The 19,067-nt window shown below is 36.4% G+C and overlaps 2 protein-coding genes across 2 annotated transcripts; one reads left to right on the top strand and one right to left on the bottom strand.

Moving 5' to 3' along the window:
• Positions 1–3,269: 3,269 nt before the first annotated feature.
• Positions 3,270–7,390, top strand: LOC122307640 (AUGMIN subunit 2-like). Its single transcript, XM_043120655.1, has 6 exons — positions 3,270–3,547; positions 4,077–4,202; positions 4,339–4,443; positions 5,562–5,630; positions 6,190–6,303; positions 6,846–7,390. The coding sequence occupies exons 1-6, from the start codon at positions 3,425–3,427 to the stop codon at positions 7,212–7,214; spliced, it is 906 nt and encodes a 301-aa protein (XP_042976589.1). The 5' UTR covers positions 3,270–3,424; the 3' UTR covers positions 7,215–7,390.
• Positions 7,391–7,902: 512 nt separating this feature from the next.
• Positions 7,903–9,498, bottom strand: LOC122306266 (ATP-dependent DNA helicase PIF1-like). Its single transcript, XM_043118699.1, has one exon. The coding sequence runs from the start codon at positions 9,496–9,498 to the stop codon at positions 7,903–7,905; it is 1,596 nt and encodes a 531-aa protein (XP_042974633.1).
• Positions 9,499–19,067: the final 9,569 nt, after the last annotated feature.

The following is a 19,067-nucleotide window of genomic DNA, read 5'->3' as shown; positions in this document are numbered from 1 at the left end:
GGTCGTATTGGATGGATAAATCAAGGGTTATCTTCGGGCAACACCAAGATCCGAATTGGTTGGAGTATGAAAATCAAATCTAATTTAGGCTAGCACTCAATTCTCGAAAATAAGAGATTAAACTTTCATTCAAAAAATAGCATAATGAAAATACAATACAAAACCGAAATAAATAAAATTAGGGTTCGGATAGCGCTCCCCTTCCCCAATCTAGAGCTCAATCCAAAATAATTCAAACTCCTAAATCTAAGGGGAACAATCCCTAAAATTAATGAAATATATCTATTAATTAACAAATTGGTAACATCCCTAATTTTTAGAAGCAAAAACTCGGTCACTTCCTCCAATCCGCCTCATCCCCTACAATCAAGGGATTTTACTCATCCTCTAAAATCGAAGAATTTATTTGCCAACAACTCGATCAACCTCTAGGTGACAAATGGTTGGTCCTTTTTGCATCTCCATCAGTCATCCTCCCTTCAAGACTGACCTTGTCCTCAAGGTCAAGCTCTAAAAATTGCTCCTTGCTCTTCGTCTCCTAAGTCTTCCTCCTCCTCTGACTCCATCTCAATAAGAAAAATTTGTTTCACCTTGCATTTGTGGCCCATTATGAACCTCTCATTACAATTGAAACAAAATTCATTCTCTCTTCGTTGTTGCATCTCTTCCTGTGATAGCCTATTCACGCCTGCAAATAGTGGTTTGACTACATTTGACGCACCTCCACTAGGGCCTCCTGGTAAAAAATCCTTACTAAAAGTTTTGGTTGCACCAAACTTGAAAATCATTGGGGGTGGTTTCCTTATCTCAAAACAGTTATTTTTTCTCAAATCTTGAAGTTAATCCTCCTTAATCCGTGCAACATCTAAGGCTTGTATCAAGATTTTTAGCTTCTTAAACTTTACCTCCACCGCCAATTCACTCTTCAAGCCTCCCATAAAAGTTACAATGAGGGCTTTTTCTGACTACCCATGTACCCTTATAAACAAATATTCAAACTCCTTTTGATAATCCCTTAAAGATCCGATTTGCATGATCTTTGAGAAAGTCTTATGGTAGTCCATATATTCTGTTGGTCCGAACCTCCCCAAGAGCACATTGACAAATTTTCGCTATTTCAATTCCATCATTTGAGCTCTATAGGTCTTCTTCATCCAATGTCACCATTAGTTAGCCTCCCTCTCAAGGAAGTAGGCAGCATCGGATACCTTAGCATCACCCTCCATGTGATTATACTTGAAGTATTGCTTGGCCCTACTTAACCAAGTGCTCAAGTCATCACCATTGAACTTGGGAAAGTCCATCTTAGATTTGATGGCTTCCCCCCTTGGCCTTCCATTACGAACACCTCTTCTCTCACTTCAGTTTTCTTCACTTTCATTGGTTGATTCCTCATCGGAGCTTGAAGAATATTTATTAGATGAATTGGAATCCTCCATCGTCTCATGGTTTTGGCTTCTTCTAGACCCAACAGAACTCTCAGGACTATGGTGTCTCTCGGCCCTTCTTCTATAGCGCCTTCCGCTTCCATTCTCGAGTGCCCTCTTTTGGTTCACCAATTGCTAAAGTACCTCCTCTATCCTTCTAAGCCATTCGTTGGTGGCGGTTTGTTGTGCTTCCAAAGTGGCTTCAAGGTTCTCAATCCACTCCCTATGTGTCGGTTGTTGATCGGCCATGATCTTCCTCATAGGCTTCCTCTCCACGAGTTGGACTACTCTCAATGAAAGCACTAATGATGGAAGCCTCGCTTGCGCTTAGGTGTTTACGGTCGTGTTGGATGGATGAATAAAGGGTTACGTTGAGGCAACACCAAGATTCGATTTGATTGGAGTATGAAATCAAGACTAACTCAAACTAGCACTCAATTCTCAAAAATAAGAGATTTAACTTTCATTCAAAAAATAGTATAATGAAAATACAATGCAAAACCGAAATAAATAGAGCTAGGGTTCTACTAGCCCTTCCCTAATCTAGATCTCAATCCAAAATAATTCAAACTCCTAAATCTAAGGGAAACAATCCTTAAAATTAATGAAATAAATCTACTAATTAACAAATTGGTAAAATCTAGGGATGATAATATGTTATACGGCCCGTTAACCCAACACGAACATGACACGATAATAGCGGGTTAGGGTTTAGTTTTAATGGGTTCGGGTCAAAACGGGTTGACCCGTTAAGACACGATTGCTTAACGGGTTGATAACGTGTCAACCCGTTATGACACGTTAAAAAAGTTAAAGTTACAATTATACCCCTATACCTAAAAGTAAAATTGTTAGAATTTCAATATCGATATTTTTATTGTTTGGATTGTAATTTTGGACTTGTATTTATCTTTATAATTTTGATAAATATTGTAATTTTTTAATTTATATAAAATTATGCTAAATTTAATTAGGTCAAACTGGTTAATTTCGGGCCTATTTAACCTATTTACATAAACAGTTTGAAACGGGTCATATTGTGTCATGTTAACCTATTTCGTAATATTCACTAATGGGTCAAAACGGGTTTACATGACACGACACGTTATGTTAATGGGTCGTGTTAGGATTTGAAATTTTGACACGATAAGTTTAACGGATTGGGTTAGAGTTGAGTTATATAATATAATATACATGCTTTGACACGATCCGTTAATACGATTTAATACTCCTAATAAAATCTCTAATTTTTAAAAGCAATAATTTGGTCGCTTTTTTAATCTACCTCACCCCTAAAATCAAGACATTTGACCAATTCTCTAAAATCAAAAAAATTTTCAACAAGTCTCATCTCTAAAATTAAATGATTTATTAACAACTCAATCAACCTTTACGTGATAAGTGATTGCTCCTTCTTGCATTTCCATTAAACTGGGGTTGCACCTCAAGGCAGCCACCCGCTTGAGATGACCCAAGTGTAGGTGCTTGGTTTGTTTCTCCCACTGTTTAAAAAGAAAATAATTTTTTTTTTTTAAAATGATTTTTATCTTTACCTTGTGGGTTTTACATAACGTTATTTTAATATTTTATTTACTTTTTTAATTTTGAGGTTATTATTCAAAGGGAAAATGATAGGGCCACCGCTGGTGGCTCCCGCTGGGGGCCACCGCTGGCCCTATTTTTTTTTTTTTTAATTTTTTCTTTTTCTTAATGATTAAGGAATTTTTTTATAATATTATTATAATTTTTTTATATTTTTTTAAAATGTTTAAAAGTATTAAAAAATAATTTAAAAAAAAATCAAAAAGGCAAAAAATTATTTTTGCCTAACGGTGACTCCCAGCGGGAGCCACCAGCGGTGCCTGTAGCACCGTCCTATTCAAAGTTGTGAAATGGTGGCCCTGGCGCCGTGCTGAAGAATCAAGAAAGTCTTTTTACGTTTCGGAGAGATTTCAAATTGCCGTCTAACCCAACTCAAAATTGGCAGAAAGCAGGAAATGTCAATGGGGACAGATTCCACTTGGGTTGGAAAGAAGCCTCTGAGGCGGATTGCAGGCATGTCCGATGCTCTCTCCATCGCTGCGGATCTCGGCTTCTCTGTTTCCCCTTCTCCTACTCAGGTGGTAATTCTGATTTTGCATTTTACTTTTGTGCAATTGTTATTATCCTTTAATCGCCTTTAACAGTAATGTATGTTCTGTTTTGCATTTTGCGTCACTCTTTGGGAATTCTGATCTCGACCCATTTTGCTTCTGTTTGATAGAATGTAGCTCCATTTCTACCCACCAATTGTGTGTGTTGTCCATATTGAAGCTCATTTGAAACACCCAGTTAAATATCGGTCTCTTGTGGGAATACAAGTCAGAAATGAAGGGAGCTGACATCAGTTTTGGTTGTTTTGGATCCCCAACATGACTCTTTCCAGAAATAAATGAGATCCAAGTTATAAATTAATAAGCTGTATTAGTTTTTTCTTTAATGGGAATGTATGAAGGAGTGCTTTTTGTAGAAGGCAGTGTGTTTTGTTGCTTTTTTATTTTTAGATGCCTTCAACTACAAAATTGCAACGTTGTAGTAAAAGATTTAAGTGCACGACATGTACTAGTGGAATTATGATTAAGGTCATCACTTTTTTTCCCTTTTGGGCAGGAAGAACTCCAGAACTTATCCACTACAACTGGTGAGAAGGGTGATGACTTGACAAGGGTATTAAGAGAACTTAGCGCCGTACAAAGAAAAATAGTAGATCTGCAAGTGGAACTTCAAGGACGAAAGGTGAGTAATACCAGTTTCATTTGTGGCCTGTTTCATTTACAGTATGATAGTTTTGGGTAACTGAAGAAAATGAAATTAGAATATGATGTTTTGGGTTGCAGTTTCACTCATTCTAACTTGGTTGGTAAAATTTAAGGATGATAAAAATGTGGCACATTTAACACATGTGACCGAAATGGAAAAGAAGACTGAGACTTTGGCAAGGATTACAACTATATTGAAAGATGTCATTCAGAATAAGGTATTATGTTGTTTCATTTTTGTCATTATTGTCTTCTTTGCAATTTTAAGGTCAAATGGTGTATGCTTCATGCTAAAGCTCCTTCTGTTTCTCCTTGAAAATCTCCATGTCCAATCTTCTATCCGTGTATACATATGCAGAACATGAACCTAGTATGCATCATGCATGCAAACACACTTTTGAAAACTGGGCATCTATATATACTCTGTTTCTCGCTCTAGATTTTGGAGTAGCATGGGCTACTCTAATATATGGTAGTATTACATTATGGTATTGTTTAACTTAAGGGACTATTTGGTTTCTTAGTTTTTGGAAAATTTGTGACTACTACAGTTCTCAACAATTATTCCTCCTGTCAATGAGCAGGCAGGGGAGTGAGAATTTTTTGTGCATTCAAATGCTACACTGGATCGTGGATATCCTCTCTACGGGCCCCTAGAGATGCCTTTATTTCTACACCTTATCTTGACTATGATTTGTGAGTAAAATTGACTTGTTTGTAAACTGTTACATAACCAAGTTCTGCTTCCATGGAAGTTTTCTTATTCTTATACCTGGTGCATTCAACATTGTTCTTATAAATTTTATGTTATGATAAAAGATCCTATAAAAATATTGCTCATAAATTAATTTCTTTTACTCATGAGCCTATAATTTGGATTTTGAAAAGCAAATTTTTGTATGGCAGTGCTAATTATTGAAGAACTATAATCTCATAGTAATAATTCCCAATGAAAACAAACAGAGCCTCTTTGTGTGTTGACTGTAATGCAAAATATTTATAGATTCCTCCGGCCTTCTGTGGCAGTTCTAGTATCAGGCATCTGTCCTCATGATTATTCTTACTAAATGACTACTGCCAAGATCTTGTCATTGCAGTCGGTAAGGACTATAGCTTAGGTAATGATATTGCAACCTGAAAGGGAATGTTTTGACATTGATGCTGATCCTATGGATGATTATGTTTCATTAACATACTTACGTATTTCAGGTTGAATAATGGTGACCGTGAGAGGGAAAATCATTTCTATTTCTTCAGCATACAAAATCTTTTTCACATTAAGTCAAATGAATTTATTAAACCTGTGAACACATGTTTCAATGTTGAATGTTGGCAGGATCGCATAATAGCTCGTCTTCAACAGCCATATTCACTGGATTGCATTCCAGTGGAAGCAGAATATCAGGTTGGTCCAACAAGTTTCATCTCTCTCTCTCTCTCAACCCACACTTTGACCCCTAACTTGTATTCCTCTTTCACTCATCATCTCATGACTAGTCTGCTTGTCAAACTAACAGCTTTTGATGCACCAAATAGGCATAGGTGTGGGGGCATGTAGTGGGTCTGTCGATGCTAGAATGCAAAATAGTGACTTTTATCACCTAGTACCTTCCCTAAGTTGGGGACTTATTGATAGAATAACAGCATGTATTTGTTGAATGACAGCACATTTTTATGGATGGATGAGAAGAGAACGGATGAGAGATTGAATTGATGTAGTATTTCAATGTGTGAATGTGTGCTATAAGCATAAACCATAACAGATAATTGCTAGTGCTGGTGTTATTAATTTCACTTAAATTTAACGTATAAATCGTAATCAGAAAGTTTGCCCATATTTTAAGTCCAAATTGTAAATTCTGAGTCTAGCTCTTGTAGAAGGTTATTAAACGGTTACATAAATTTTCGGTCACTTGAAAGTCGGCATTTTTAATGTTTGCCATCTTTTGCTTGGGTTCGTGCAGAAACAATTTTCTGAATTACTGATGAAGGCTGCTGGTGATTATGGTGCCTTGACAACGTCAGTTGCAGATTTTCAATGGAGTCAGAACTTTAAGGAGCCTCCTTCAGTATGGGGAGTAAGTTTCTAGAGGCATTTAATTTGCTTCTGAACAAGTTCCAGAATGCCTGATATGCCATATATGTCATTCCATTCGTAGTTCCGGACCACATTCCTCAGTTACCCATTTTTTTCCTTTTTTAAGTTAAAAAGTGTATACCATACTAAACTACACTGTAATAAGCGTAGTCTTTCGGATGAAGTGTGAGAGATCATGGGAGACTTCTGGTTCTGGTGAAGCAGCATGGTTATTATTAGCCTTTTGAACGGTTGATTTGTCTTTTTAAACTCATTCACAAATTATGATATAATCAAAATGCTAAAGGTTAAACATCCACTATGGACTGGAGGTAAAAGGTGTTTTGATCAATAGTAATATGCTGTCCATTTCATGAAATCCTAAAGATATGCTAATACAGAACTTATATCCGTGCTGTAGTTCATGGGTTCCAGTGGATTCGTTCTTGAGCTTTCTTTCTAATTACTGTAGCCATGAAACGTGTGCTTAAAGAGTGGGTTTTGTCTCAGAAAGGTAATCCTCATCTTCTTCTACTGATGCAGGAAATGCTTCGCCCGATCCCAGTAGCTCTAGCATCATGCACCCGATTCTTTGAGGCCATGTCTGCCATGAGAGACTCGTTTGCAACACTTCAGAATCTGAGAGTGGGTCATTTCAATTCCTCTTTGCCTGCAACACCAGTCAAAAACAGCTCCCAAAGAGTTGCAGGGGACTCCAACTGTGTGACTCCGCCACCCTGGAGAAATGGCCCAAGCTTTGATGACCTAGTTACTAGAAGCCTAAGTAGGCAAAAAATGGAGAGACAAGAAGCAAGGGATGAAAACGGTGAGATTTCTGATCTTAATCAGGTTGATGGCACGAGCCATAGGAGATTGTCATGGCCCCCTTCGGTTAAAACGAGTGGAATTTAGTCTCACACGGGCGAATATCATTGTTTGTCTGCAGTACTAATGTTCTTATTAAGATTGTATTCTGCTTGCACCATATATCCACTTGCAATGAGAATGTTCAACAGCAGAACCATAAACCATGAAAAATCCACTCATTTGTGCAGTAATACATAATTTCTCTAATCTGCTATTCTGAAGTGACATGATCATATTTTCCTGCCATTTTTTCTTTCTCCTCCACCAGTATGCCGTATTTGTTTCTGGTCCACCTCTCAACACTTTTGCACTTTGGACAAACGTATTTAGCATTCAACCCTCCCATGCTGTTCATAGCACCTAAACTTTGATAGGAGGTAAGAGGCTATAACAGGTTCCTTTTATGTTTTCCGGTTAGCATCATGCAGAAGGTACCATTCGTACCTCATGCATACTACAATTGGATCGAGTGACGACTGCTCAAGGGAAATTATTGCCACGGATGAATAATCACTGTTCACTGTACACATCAACAAGAATTTATGTATCTCCCCACTTTGAGGATTTGTAATAAAGGCTTCTTTCAGATTCCTCAAAAGAGTTGTGGTCGTTAAAAGGAAAGAGCAACTTTATTCTTCGTCCTGAATTTTTTCGTTCCTTTTTAACCGAGTCCACCATGATAGCTTGGCTAAGCTTTCATCTTAATCCTTCGAGAAAAAACATGAAAATACTTTCATTTTCTTTTCTGACGTGAAGAGATGAATTCGGAAAGAGAAAAATGGTATTTTGATGCTCCTTTGTTTGTTGTGTTTGAAACATGTACTAAGCTACTGGTGTAAACTCTGATCTTGTTGGCACCTTCATCTTTACCCTCAGTAGTAATTCGTTCACAAGCAAAACTTTTGTAGAACTGCAAGACCTTCGGGTGTGCCTTGATCTTTGAGGGACTGAAACCTGATAACTGAAGACCTTCCAAACTCCTCACCCGGGAGAGTGCAACATAGACCATTCCACAGCCAAAAGCTCTAGATAGATTGGTGTGAAGTTTATCAAGAGTCATGCCCTGGCACCTGTGAATACTTCGAGCCCATGCCAATAAAAGGGGCAGCTGCTTTCTTTCAGCAACAACTGTGTCTGCCTCTGTCACAACCCAAGTTTCTGGCTCAATCACCTTCGTTGGCCCTGAATCAAATTTGACTATAGGCAGCAGGTTTTCAGTACATATATCTCTTACATCCACACCCTTTGACTCTAAAAATCCGATAACTGTACCCGTGTTGCCATTCACAAGTCCACGCCAAGTATTCAAATTCTTGATCAGCATTACTCTTGCACCTTCACAGAGGAAAAGCTCATCGGGTGCTATCCCTTCTTGGAGCTGCATCTTCCAGGGATTCTCACCACTGTCAGAGGCTAAATATGTGGTGGCTGCCTCGGATAAGCTTTCCATCCTCATCTCGTTCACTCTCCTTACATCTTCATTCAATGGATAGAGCTGTACCACAGACGGATCTAACTCATCTGACTCGGTCCTTGAACACAACTGTTCGAGAACCTCTAAGTCCTGAGGATCACAATCCCCTCTCCTTATACCCTGAAGCATTTTGATGAACCGAGCATCTGATTGTCTGAAAATCTCTGTAAGCTCAAGTTGCATATCAAAACTTGCATTCCAGCAATCAGCTTCAAATGCAAACTCTTTGCCCGACGAATTATGATGACCAAAAACTGGTGGTAGCTGAAAGAAATCACCACTCACGACAAGCTGAATCCCACCCCAAACCTTATCTCCACCACGTAACTTCCTTGCAATGTATTCAAGACTCTCAAACAGCTCTGCGTCAACCATGCTAATCTCATCAATAACCAATGCCTCAGCTTTGTTCCACCTCCTGTAGGCCTTCTTATTCTGAAGAACCCTATCCAGCAAAGTGCGGCGATCCGCCATGGGGTACCCAATGCCCGCAAACGAGTGCAACGTTTGTCCCCAAATTGCGCACGCCGCGACCCCAGTAGACGCTGTGACAAAGACCCCAGATGGGGAGTGACATTTTTTCAACAGCATGATAATATGCTTAACCAATTCTGTTTTTCCGGTCCCTGCCGAGCCCGTGATGAACACAGAACTGCCCGCAGAAACTGCAGATATGATTTTTTTTTGTTGGTCAGTCCACTTGATTCTGGTCCTAGGGTTTCTGGGTTCGCTCTTTCTGGGTTTGTTTTTACTCCTGTACCAATTTTGAGCGGCTTTTGTGTTTTTCCCAAAAGTTTTGGTGCTAAAGTTTCTGTAAGCAGCTATTGCAGTGGCGATAAACGCCGTCACACCCATAGTTCTTATTCGTTTCTAGCAATTCCCGTTCTGGGTCTTCAAAATTTTGCCAAACTAAGATTCTTTCTCAAGATTAGTGACAGTAACAGTCATGAAATGCAGCACATTGAGCATCGAAAATGAAGTTTCAAAACTTGGCACTAAATTGGGATTATTCCGTATAGGAGCAAAGCGACGCACAGCAAGAGCAACGAATGTAAAGCAACTAAAGAATTGCCTTACCAAATGATCGAGTATGGTTTCTCGAGTGACTTTGCGGCTGTTCCAAACTTTCGCCAAAAACTTACATCACATAATCATCTTCATTCTCGGAAATGTTGCAGATTTTAATTCTCGAGGGCACAGAAAATTACCTCCGTTGTATAACTGCTGCGATTTCAAATTACCTCTATATAACTGTTCTTTGGGCTGCCGGCGCCGTCCAATGGGAAGTATTGGGCTTTATACTTTGGAGGTTGGAGTTTGAACACTCCCCCAAACATATTCGATACCTTTTTTTTTTTTTTTTTTTTTTTTTTGAAGTTTTAAATTTTATCCTCCTTAATTATAATTTTAGGGCTTAATTTAAATAGATTTTATTTAAGAGCAATGATATTTGTAATCATAATATATGTAAGTTCTGTGTACTTCTTTTAAAAAGTGGGTAAATTTGAAATCAAATAAAAAAAATATTTTTTAATGATAGACCCCATATTTTTTTTAATAGTTGATATATAGTTAAGCGTTGTCTGATGGTTTAATAGCATATGATCCGGTTTTTCAAATAAAATAAAAGAAAAAGAAAAAGTTGATATATAAAGTCACTTAAAATACGACATATCAACAAATATAATTAGAAATGATTAAGATCTAGGATGATAACTAACATTGCACTCTCTCTATATGCAACTTTTTAGGCCCGATTTAGATAGTGAGTTGAGATTATTTGTAAACAGTAATGAGATATTTGAGGTGAGATGAGATAAGTTAGAAATTATTTGATTTAAAATATTTTATAGGGTTTTGGAAAAGAAGAAAGAAAAAGTTGAATAAAAATATTATAAAATTAAAAATTGTTATGATGTAGTTTTTTAATATTATTTTTGTTTTAAGATTTGATAAAGTTGAATTAGTTTTTATCTTTTTTTTTGAAAGTTTAAGAAATGTGTAATAATTAAATAATGATTAGATGACAAAATTGAATATTTGAAATTTAAAAGTATTTGTACTTGTGCTGTTTGGATATTGATATGAGATTGGATGAAATGGAAGCATCTCTCTATCCAAACCAGACCTTAATTATCCTTTTAATCAGAGTAATTATTAAGCATTTTGGAATACAGACAGCTGGTGATATCATCCTATCATAAGATTTTATGTTAATTAAAATTGATGTTTATGTGAGAAAATTTAATTAGATATTATATTATGATAAGATAAGAATATAGTGTATTGACAACTATGTATATTTCCATATATTTAACCTCCAGGAAATCAGCACCAATTAGCTCCTTTACGATATGTGATTATTTCCATTTTGGTTCATTGTAAACGCCTATTTATTTGTAAATCACTACCGAGCAATACATGATATTCAACTCAAATCATTCTCTTCTCTTTAGTTTTAACATGGTATCAGCCTAATCGATCCTTACCCAATAGCCATATGGCCACCGATCCCCCCCCACCCCTCCTGTTCCCTCTTCCTACCTTTTTCACCCATTAGATTCTCCCAGCCTCACCCTCGTATGGTCTTCTCACTGGTGACAATTTTCCTAAATGGCAGAAAGCCATGACACAGGCACTCAATACAAAAAATAAATTAAGTTTCGTTGATGGCACTCTCACCCCTCCTGACCCATCTTCAGCCGCATATCCTCAATGGAACCAAACAAAAGACATGGTTCTTACCTGGCTACTTAACTCCATCAGTCCATCCATTGCTAATTCTCTTGAATACCATACTGATCCTCATGCTGTATGGGTTGATTTATCTTCCCGTTTCTGTCATGGCAACAACGCCTGAATTTATCAACTCAAACGAGCCCTCTCTTCCCTACAACAAACAACCAATTCTATCCATGCATATTATAATCAAATTAAACAGCTTTTGGATGAACTTGGTCATCTCTAGAGTAGTATCGACCTTAAAGATATGCAAAAACAGGTTGAAGATGAGCGAGTTTTTCAATTTCTCCTTGGCTTGAACGATTCTTTTACCTCTCTTCGAACTCAAATCTTGGCCATGGATCCTCTTCCCTCCATCAGCAAAGTATTCTCAATTCTTTTCCAAGAGGAACAACAACGGCTGCTTCACCTTCACACCACTCCATTTAAAAGTTTGGCTCTGGCTGTTCGTCCCTCTGGTAGGCCCAAATCCACTTTCAAATGCACCGTATGTGGCAAGGATGGTCATACTCGTGACTGGTGTTGGAAAATCGTGGGCTACCCACCAGGTCGTGAGCCACGTCCCAAGCCGTAGAACTCCATTCTTGGTCAACCTCCGTCGTCGGCACACCAGACCCCCACCACCCACTAGGAGTCGAGCCCTATCCCTAGTCTATCATAAACTCATCTCCTTGCTCGCGCCAATGACTCCATCTCCTTCATCCTTCACTGCCCATTTTGTCAGTAACAATTTCTCTTCTCCTTCCTCTGTTTTTCCCTTCAATCGGGACCACCATTGGGTGGTAGATAGTGGCACAAGCCATCATATTTGTCATCAGAAATCTTGTTTCCGTGACTTACAAAGATTGGCAACCAGTCACTCCATACGGCTTCCCATCTCTTATCTATTTCGCAACTTACCCTCCAAAATTCTTGTGTTATTTTATTTTCTTCTAACACTTGTATATTTCAAAACCCACAATTGATGAGGCCAATTGGAACGTGTGATCTTTGCAATTGACTCTATGTGTATTGCCCTAAACCTCCTCTTGCATTCGCTGCACCCACTACCGATAATAAGCTCCTATGGTATCAACGTCTAGGTCATCCTTCTAGTTTTATTATTTTCAGTCTTTTTAATTGTCCTTGTATTCTTTCTAATTGCAACATTTGTGCTCGTTCTAAGCACACCAGATTGCATTTTTCTAATTCTTCTAATAAAAGTATTTTTCCTTTTAATCTTATTTTCTGTGATATTTGGGATGACTATCATACTTCTTTTTTATGTGGGGTTCATTATTTTCTCACTATTGTCGATGATTTTTCTCGCACTACTTGAATCTGTCTCATGCGTTTTAAATCCAAAGCCTATACTTATTTAACGCATTTTTTTGCTCTTGTTCAAAATCAATTTAACACCACTGTTAAAATCATTCGAACTGATAATGGACAAGAATTTTTATCTCATCAATTTTAAAATTATCTTAAGGATCACGTCATCATTCATGAACGTACTTGTGTTGAAAATCCTCAACAAAATGGTGTTGCGGAGCTTAAACCTCGGCACTTTCTAAATGTTGCTCAAAGCCTTCACTTTCAAGCCCACTTACCCTTAAAATTTTGAGGTGATTGCATTCTCACTGCTGCTTATCTCATTAATCGTATTCCTAGTCACATTCTCCAAAATAAATCACCTTTTGAAACTCTTTTGACAAACCACCCAACTATGATCACCTACACGCCGAGTGTCTTTGCTATGCCCAAACTCTATTTGCACATCGTGACAAATTTTCTCCTCGTGCTACCCAATCTGTATTTCCAGGCTATCCTAGTACTCATAAAGCCTACAAACTCTACAATCTTGACACTCAGTCTATTTTTTATTCTCGTGATGTCACCTTTCATGAGCAACAATTCCCTTTCCAACACATTTCTGACTCTCCTTCCCGCTCCACTCCCCTTATTCCTCTTCTTGTTCCTGAACCTATAGTTCCCTCTCCTCCCCCCTCTGATTTCCCTATTATCTCATCTTCTCCACCTCCATCACTTCCCTCTCCTCCCCCCTCACCTGTCCCTTGTCCTCATCTCACCATTACTCACCCCGCCTATCTCCTCGACTATATGTGTCCTACCTTACATACGGAGCCCACGAGATCCTCACGTGCTCCACCGGTCTCAGGTACTGCTCACCCTTTATCTGCTTTTCTTTTGTATTCTCGTTTTTCTCTCTCCCATATTATTTAACTGCTCTTACCACTTGTATTGATCCCACCTATTATTCTAAGGCTATTCGTCACTCTCATTGGCATAAGACCATGCCTTCTGAACTTCGAGCCTTAGAAGACAATTCGACTTGGACCCTTGAGTTTCTTCCTCCTGGTAAGAAACCCATTGGCTGCAAATGGGTCTTCGAAACCAAACTCAAAGCTGATGGTTCTATTGAGCGGTACAAACCTTGTCTTGTTGCCAAGGGCTATACTAAAATTGAAGGTCTTGATTATCATGAGACTTTTGCCCCTGTTGCCAAAATGACCACTGTATGGTGCCTGTTAGTTGTTGTCGCCTCCAAATATTGGATCATTCATCAACTCGACGTCAATAATGCCTTCTTGCATGTCAATCTTGATGAAGAAGTCTACATGACCCCACCACCCGGCTATTGCCCCAAGGGAGAGACCCGTGTCTGTTGCCTCAGGAAATCCCTTTATGGCCTCAAACAAGCCTCCAGGAATTGATTTTTTAAACTAACCAATGTGTTTCTTGATGCGGGTTTTCATCAGTCTCAGGCTGACCATTCTTTGTTTACTTTTGTCACTTGCACTAGCATTACTCTTGTTTTTGTTTATGTTGACGACATTTTAGTTGCTAACAATGACATCTCTCAGATCGAGTTTTTCAAACGCGTTCTCTCTACTCATTTCAAGACTAAGGATCTTGGTTCTCTGAAGTACTTTCTTGGCCTCAAAGTTGCTCGGTCTCCTAAGGGCATCTTTCTTAACCAGCACAAATATGCTCTTGACATACTCTCTGACAGTGGACAGCTTGGTGCCCGAACTGCTTCTTTTCCCATGGAACAACACTTGAAGCTCAGTACTCAAGATGGTGATTTACTTCCTGACCCTTGTCCCTATCGTCGTCTCATCTATCTAACCATTACCAGACCCGACATTGTTTATGTCGTCAACATCCTCAGTCAGTTCATGCATGCTCCTTGGATTCCTCACATGACTGCAGCTATTAGAGTTCTCTGCTACATCAAAGGCAGCCCCGACCAAGGCCTCTTCTTTCCTTCTTCTACAAGCCTCCATGTCACAGCCTACACTGATTCTGATTGGGCCAGTTGTCTCACCACACGTCGTTCAACTACAGGCTACTTTATTAAGATAGGCACTAGTCCGATCTCCTAGCGTACAAAAAAAAAGACTACTGTGGCACTCTCTTCCGCTGAAGCAGAGTATTGAACTATGACTGTCACTACCTGTGAGCTCACCTGGCTCAAACAGCTTCTCACTTATTTTGGTCTATCTCATCCTGAATCTTTCACCTTACATTGTGATAATCAGTCTACTCTATACATTACTCACAATCCTGTCTTTCATGAGTGCACTAAACACATTGAGATTGATTGTCACATTGTTCGTAATAAGATTCGTTCTGGTTTTCTCAAAGCTGTTCGCACCTTTTCACATGATCAAGTTGTCGATATCTTCACTAAAATTTTAGGCCAGGATCTCTTTCATCATTTTTCGCGCAAGTTGGGCATACAAATCTCCATGCACCAACTTGAGGGGGAGTATTGATAGCTATGTATATTTCCATATATTTAGCCTCTAGGAAATGAGCACCAATGAGCTCATTTACCATATGTGATTATTTCCATTTTAATTCATTATAAACGTCTATTTATTTGTAAATCACTACCGAGCAATACATGATATTCAACTCAAATCATTCTCTTCTCTTTAGTTTTAATATAGTGTCCTGCATGATTTAATAATTTTAATTCAAAGTGATGCTTTCAAGACCTAGCTCAATTGCTGAGAAAGAAAAAGGGGAAAACCCCGGTTTACTTTTTTTCCTTCTGCCTTTTATTTTATCTGTTATTTTTTAAGCGATATGTACACCATGCTTTAGTCGTGATGCCCGCAGGCTTTTATTTTTCCTTCATTTTTCAGCTTCTCTAATATTTTCTTCCTCAAAGTAGGGTTAGGGTAAATATCTCAGGTCATTACAGCATTCTAGGCCTAATCCATTGGGTGGCCATGTCAAGAGTATAAAGGATTAAAGAGAGAGGAAACGACAAAGAAAAAGTTGAGGAATGAAAGTTAGACATGTAATGAAAAATAAGGAAGTGACATAAATTGGAAGTGACATAAATTGGAACTTCTCATCAATCATTAACAGAGCCTCAATAAAGGGGATTTTTGGACGATTTCGACTAGAAGAATGAAGACATCTTCTTCAACCTCTTTATGAGAAGTTCCAAAAATAGAGCGGTGCTATTGTGCCACTTAAGTAGCACCCCTCATTGTTACTGTTAATACATTTTGAACTTTTTTATTTTATTTTTCTTTTCACATTTTTTAATATATTTAAATATTTAAAAAAAAAACCAATACACTTAAATCAATTCCATAATTATTAAGTAAAAAAAATTAAAAAGATGAGTAGTACACTTTGGGTGGTAAAGTAGTGTTTCTCCCAAAAATATTATCCTCTCTATGCTAAAGAGGTCTTTGACCTTCATTGTACAAAGAGAGATACGAGAGATTGTAAAATACTTCTATTATAGTGTATTTGCCCTCCAAATGACTCGTAGATATAGGCTATGTGTCGAACCACGTAAATTCATTTGTTTCATTCTCTATTTATATTCTTTGTATTCTTTTTCTATTTATTTCTATGAATGTACGTATGGGTACCACCACAGCATACCGACACCCAAATAGCCACCATGAGTTTCAGATTGCTTTGTTGAGACTTGACCACCTCTATGGGCTCGGGGGCGGGAATGACTCTTTATGTTGTTCCAACTTTGTGGTACGAATTTGTGCATTAACAAGTATGTTTATTTTTGGATTTGAAACTTACATATTTAGCATTCAATCCTATGTAACAAAATAATAGAAGGCATCTTTTTAAGGATAAAAGGGCAAGGAAAGAAAAATAAAAGGTTGATGCTCTTCTTTTGTGATAAAAGGAATATGTCTAGTGTGACTATGATACCTTATATGATAAGGATAATGGTAGGTGGTATACAGGATCCCACATTACTTAAAAATTAGAAGTTCTTGTTTTTTATAAGATTATGATGGAGCTCTAATTATATAATTGACTAATCCTTTTGGAGTATAGGCAAATGGTTTGGGCCTTTTGTTGGGGCGTTGCAAATGGTATCAGATTTTATCCGAACTAAAAATATGATATTTGACCCATGCCACCTTTGATAGATTGGCCCAACAAGAATATTGGAAATTTAATGTGGGTAGATTGTAATACCTATATGATAAGGATTAAAGTAAGTGGTATATGAAATTCTACATTATTTGAAAATGAGAAGTTCTTGCTCTTTATAAGATTCTAATGATACTCTAATTATATCATTGACTAGTCTTTTTAGAGTATAGACCATGTAATTTGAGCCTTTTATTAGAGCGTTAGAGTGAAAACCAATATGGTTTACAATTTTCTCTAATTACATATCTATCATTGCTTTTAATGCATATACAATAAAGGTTATTGTTATAGGAGTAATGCTATTTTTCCTTTTTTATTCATCCTTCTTCCGTTTATCTACAAATGATATCAAATAATTAAAAATTATTTCTTATTTATGGTATTTTTCACCTAGGCTTTTATATATATATATATATATATATATATAGATGAGTTGAGATTAAAATTAAAAGTTGAATAAAATATTAATAGAATATATTTTTTAATATTATTTTTGTCTTGAGATTTGAAAAGTTAAATTATTTATTTTATTTTTATCTTGAGATTTGAAAGAATTGAATTGTTTATTTTATTTTGTATGAAAATTTCAAAAAATTATAATAATGAGATTAATTGAGTTGAGTTGATAAACCAGGCCTTACTTGATGGATGACACATAAAAAATAATAATAATAATAATGAGTAAAAGTATGATAAATAATATTCTCTTATTATATGCTTAATTAGAACTCTTATTTTAGAGGCGTATCGCAACTTAAATGTAAAGTGTGAGGCTTCGTTTAGTTACAAAATTTTGATAAGATAAAATGAAATATTTTATTAAAAATTAAATAAAATATTATTATAATATAATTTTTTAATATTAATTTTCTTAAAAATTTAAAAAAATTAAATTATTTATTATATTTTATATAACAATTTAAAAAAATTATAATAATTATATAAAATAAAATAATATAAAATAGTTTAATTTTATTAACCAAACTAAGCCTAAATCCCATGCACATAATATCTTTATGACACTCAATTGGAAAAAATTTGGAAGTAGAGATGAGAATTTTAAGTTTAAGATGAGAGTTTAAAATATTATTTTTAATATTATTATTATTTTGAGATTTTAAAAAATTGAATTGAAATTTAAAAAAATTAAATTATTTATTATATTTTATATAAAAATTTAAAATGATTATAATAATAAAATAAAAATTTTAAATTTAAGATAAAATTTCTATACCCTCAAATCTGCCCTAAAAAATAAGCCGTCCATATCGATATCACATGGAGCAGCTAACCCAACCCATTCCTCATCTTTCCTGAGCCAACATTGCATCCATTTGAACTTGAACTTCCAAGTTTCGAACCCCAAAATGCATTCGAATTTGGAAACAAAGTCAATGGCCCAGAAAAGTACTGGATGGATCAGTTCTCACTTCTCAATGGGAAGCTGTCGATGCGCTTCTGGCTATTTTAATGGCAGTAGTTACGGTGAGAAGCGTGCCTCGCAGCTGAGATGCAGGTGAGGTGCAAGTTATCGGCAATTGGCTTTTAATGTCGTCACGTCGTCACGTAACCCTCAACTGTCATTCTCAACATAGAAAACATCATCAATAAAGGAGAGAGGCTGCTCGTTGGCATGGTAAAATAAATATAAGAAAAATTTTATTTTTATTTTTATATACCACTAGGTAAGAGTAACGTGCAAAGCACGTTTGTCTAATTTTATGAAATGATTATTTGTAAAAAATAATATATATTTTACAAAAATTATTGATGTCACTTAATAATTTAAGGCATATTGGAGAAAATAAAAAAATTAGTTTAAAATATCATATAATCCAATACATGTTTATAACATCTATAATTTTAGCAAAGATGTATACGAAAAATTTAATAAAAGTCGAACACAAACGGTAGTTCAAAATATGTGTCGTTTGATGTTTGTATTATAATTCATCAATTTATGTCATCTTGTAGACAATCAATAGAGACAACATTAAAATTCTTATTTTGCTGTTGGTTGAGTTGATCATGGACAACATAAAGTTAAAACATAATCTTTTTATAAAATTTGTGGTATAATATTTTCTATATATAGCATATATATAAATCATAAAATATATTTTGAAATTATTGGTCGAATTTATTCTTTCTTGATTAGCTCAAGGATCACAGCATTTGTCACGTGCCTATCATAGCAAGCCTACGTATAGAATATGACTTAGCGGAAGCTACGTCATACTATCATG

Source organism: Carya illinoinensis, chromosome 4 (genome assembly GCF_018687715.1).
Source record: "Carya illinoinensis cultivar Pawnee chromosome 4, C.illinoinensisPawnee_v1, whole genome shotgun sequence".
Lineage (NCBI taxonomy): Eukaryota > Viridiplantae > Streptophyta > Magnoliopsida > Fagales > Juglandaceae > Carya > Carya illinoinensis.
Note: the sequence above shows the minus strand (reverse complement) of the source record. Positions and strands in the feature narration are given on the sequence as shown.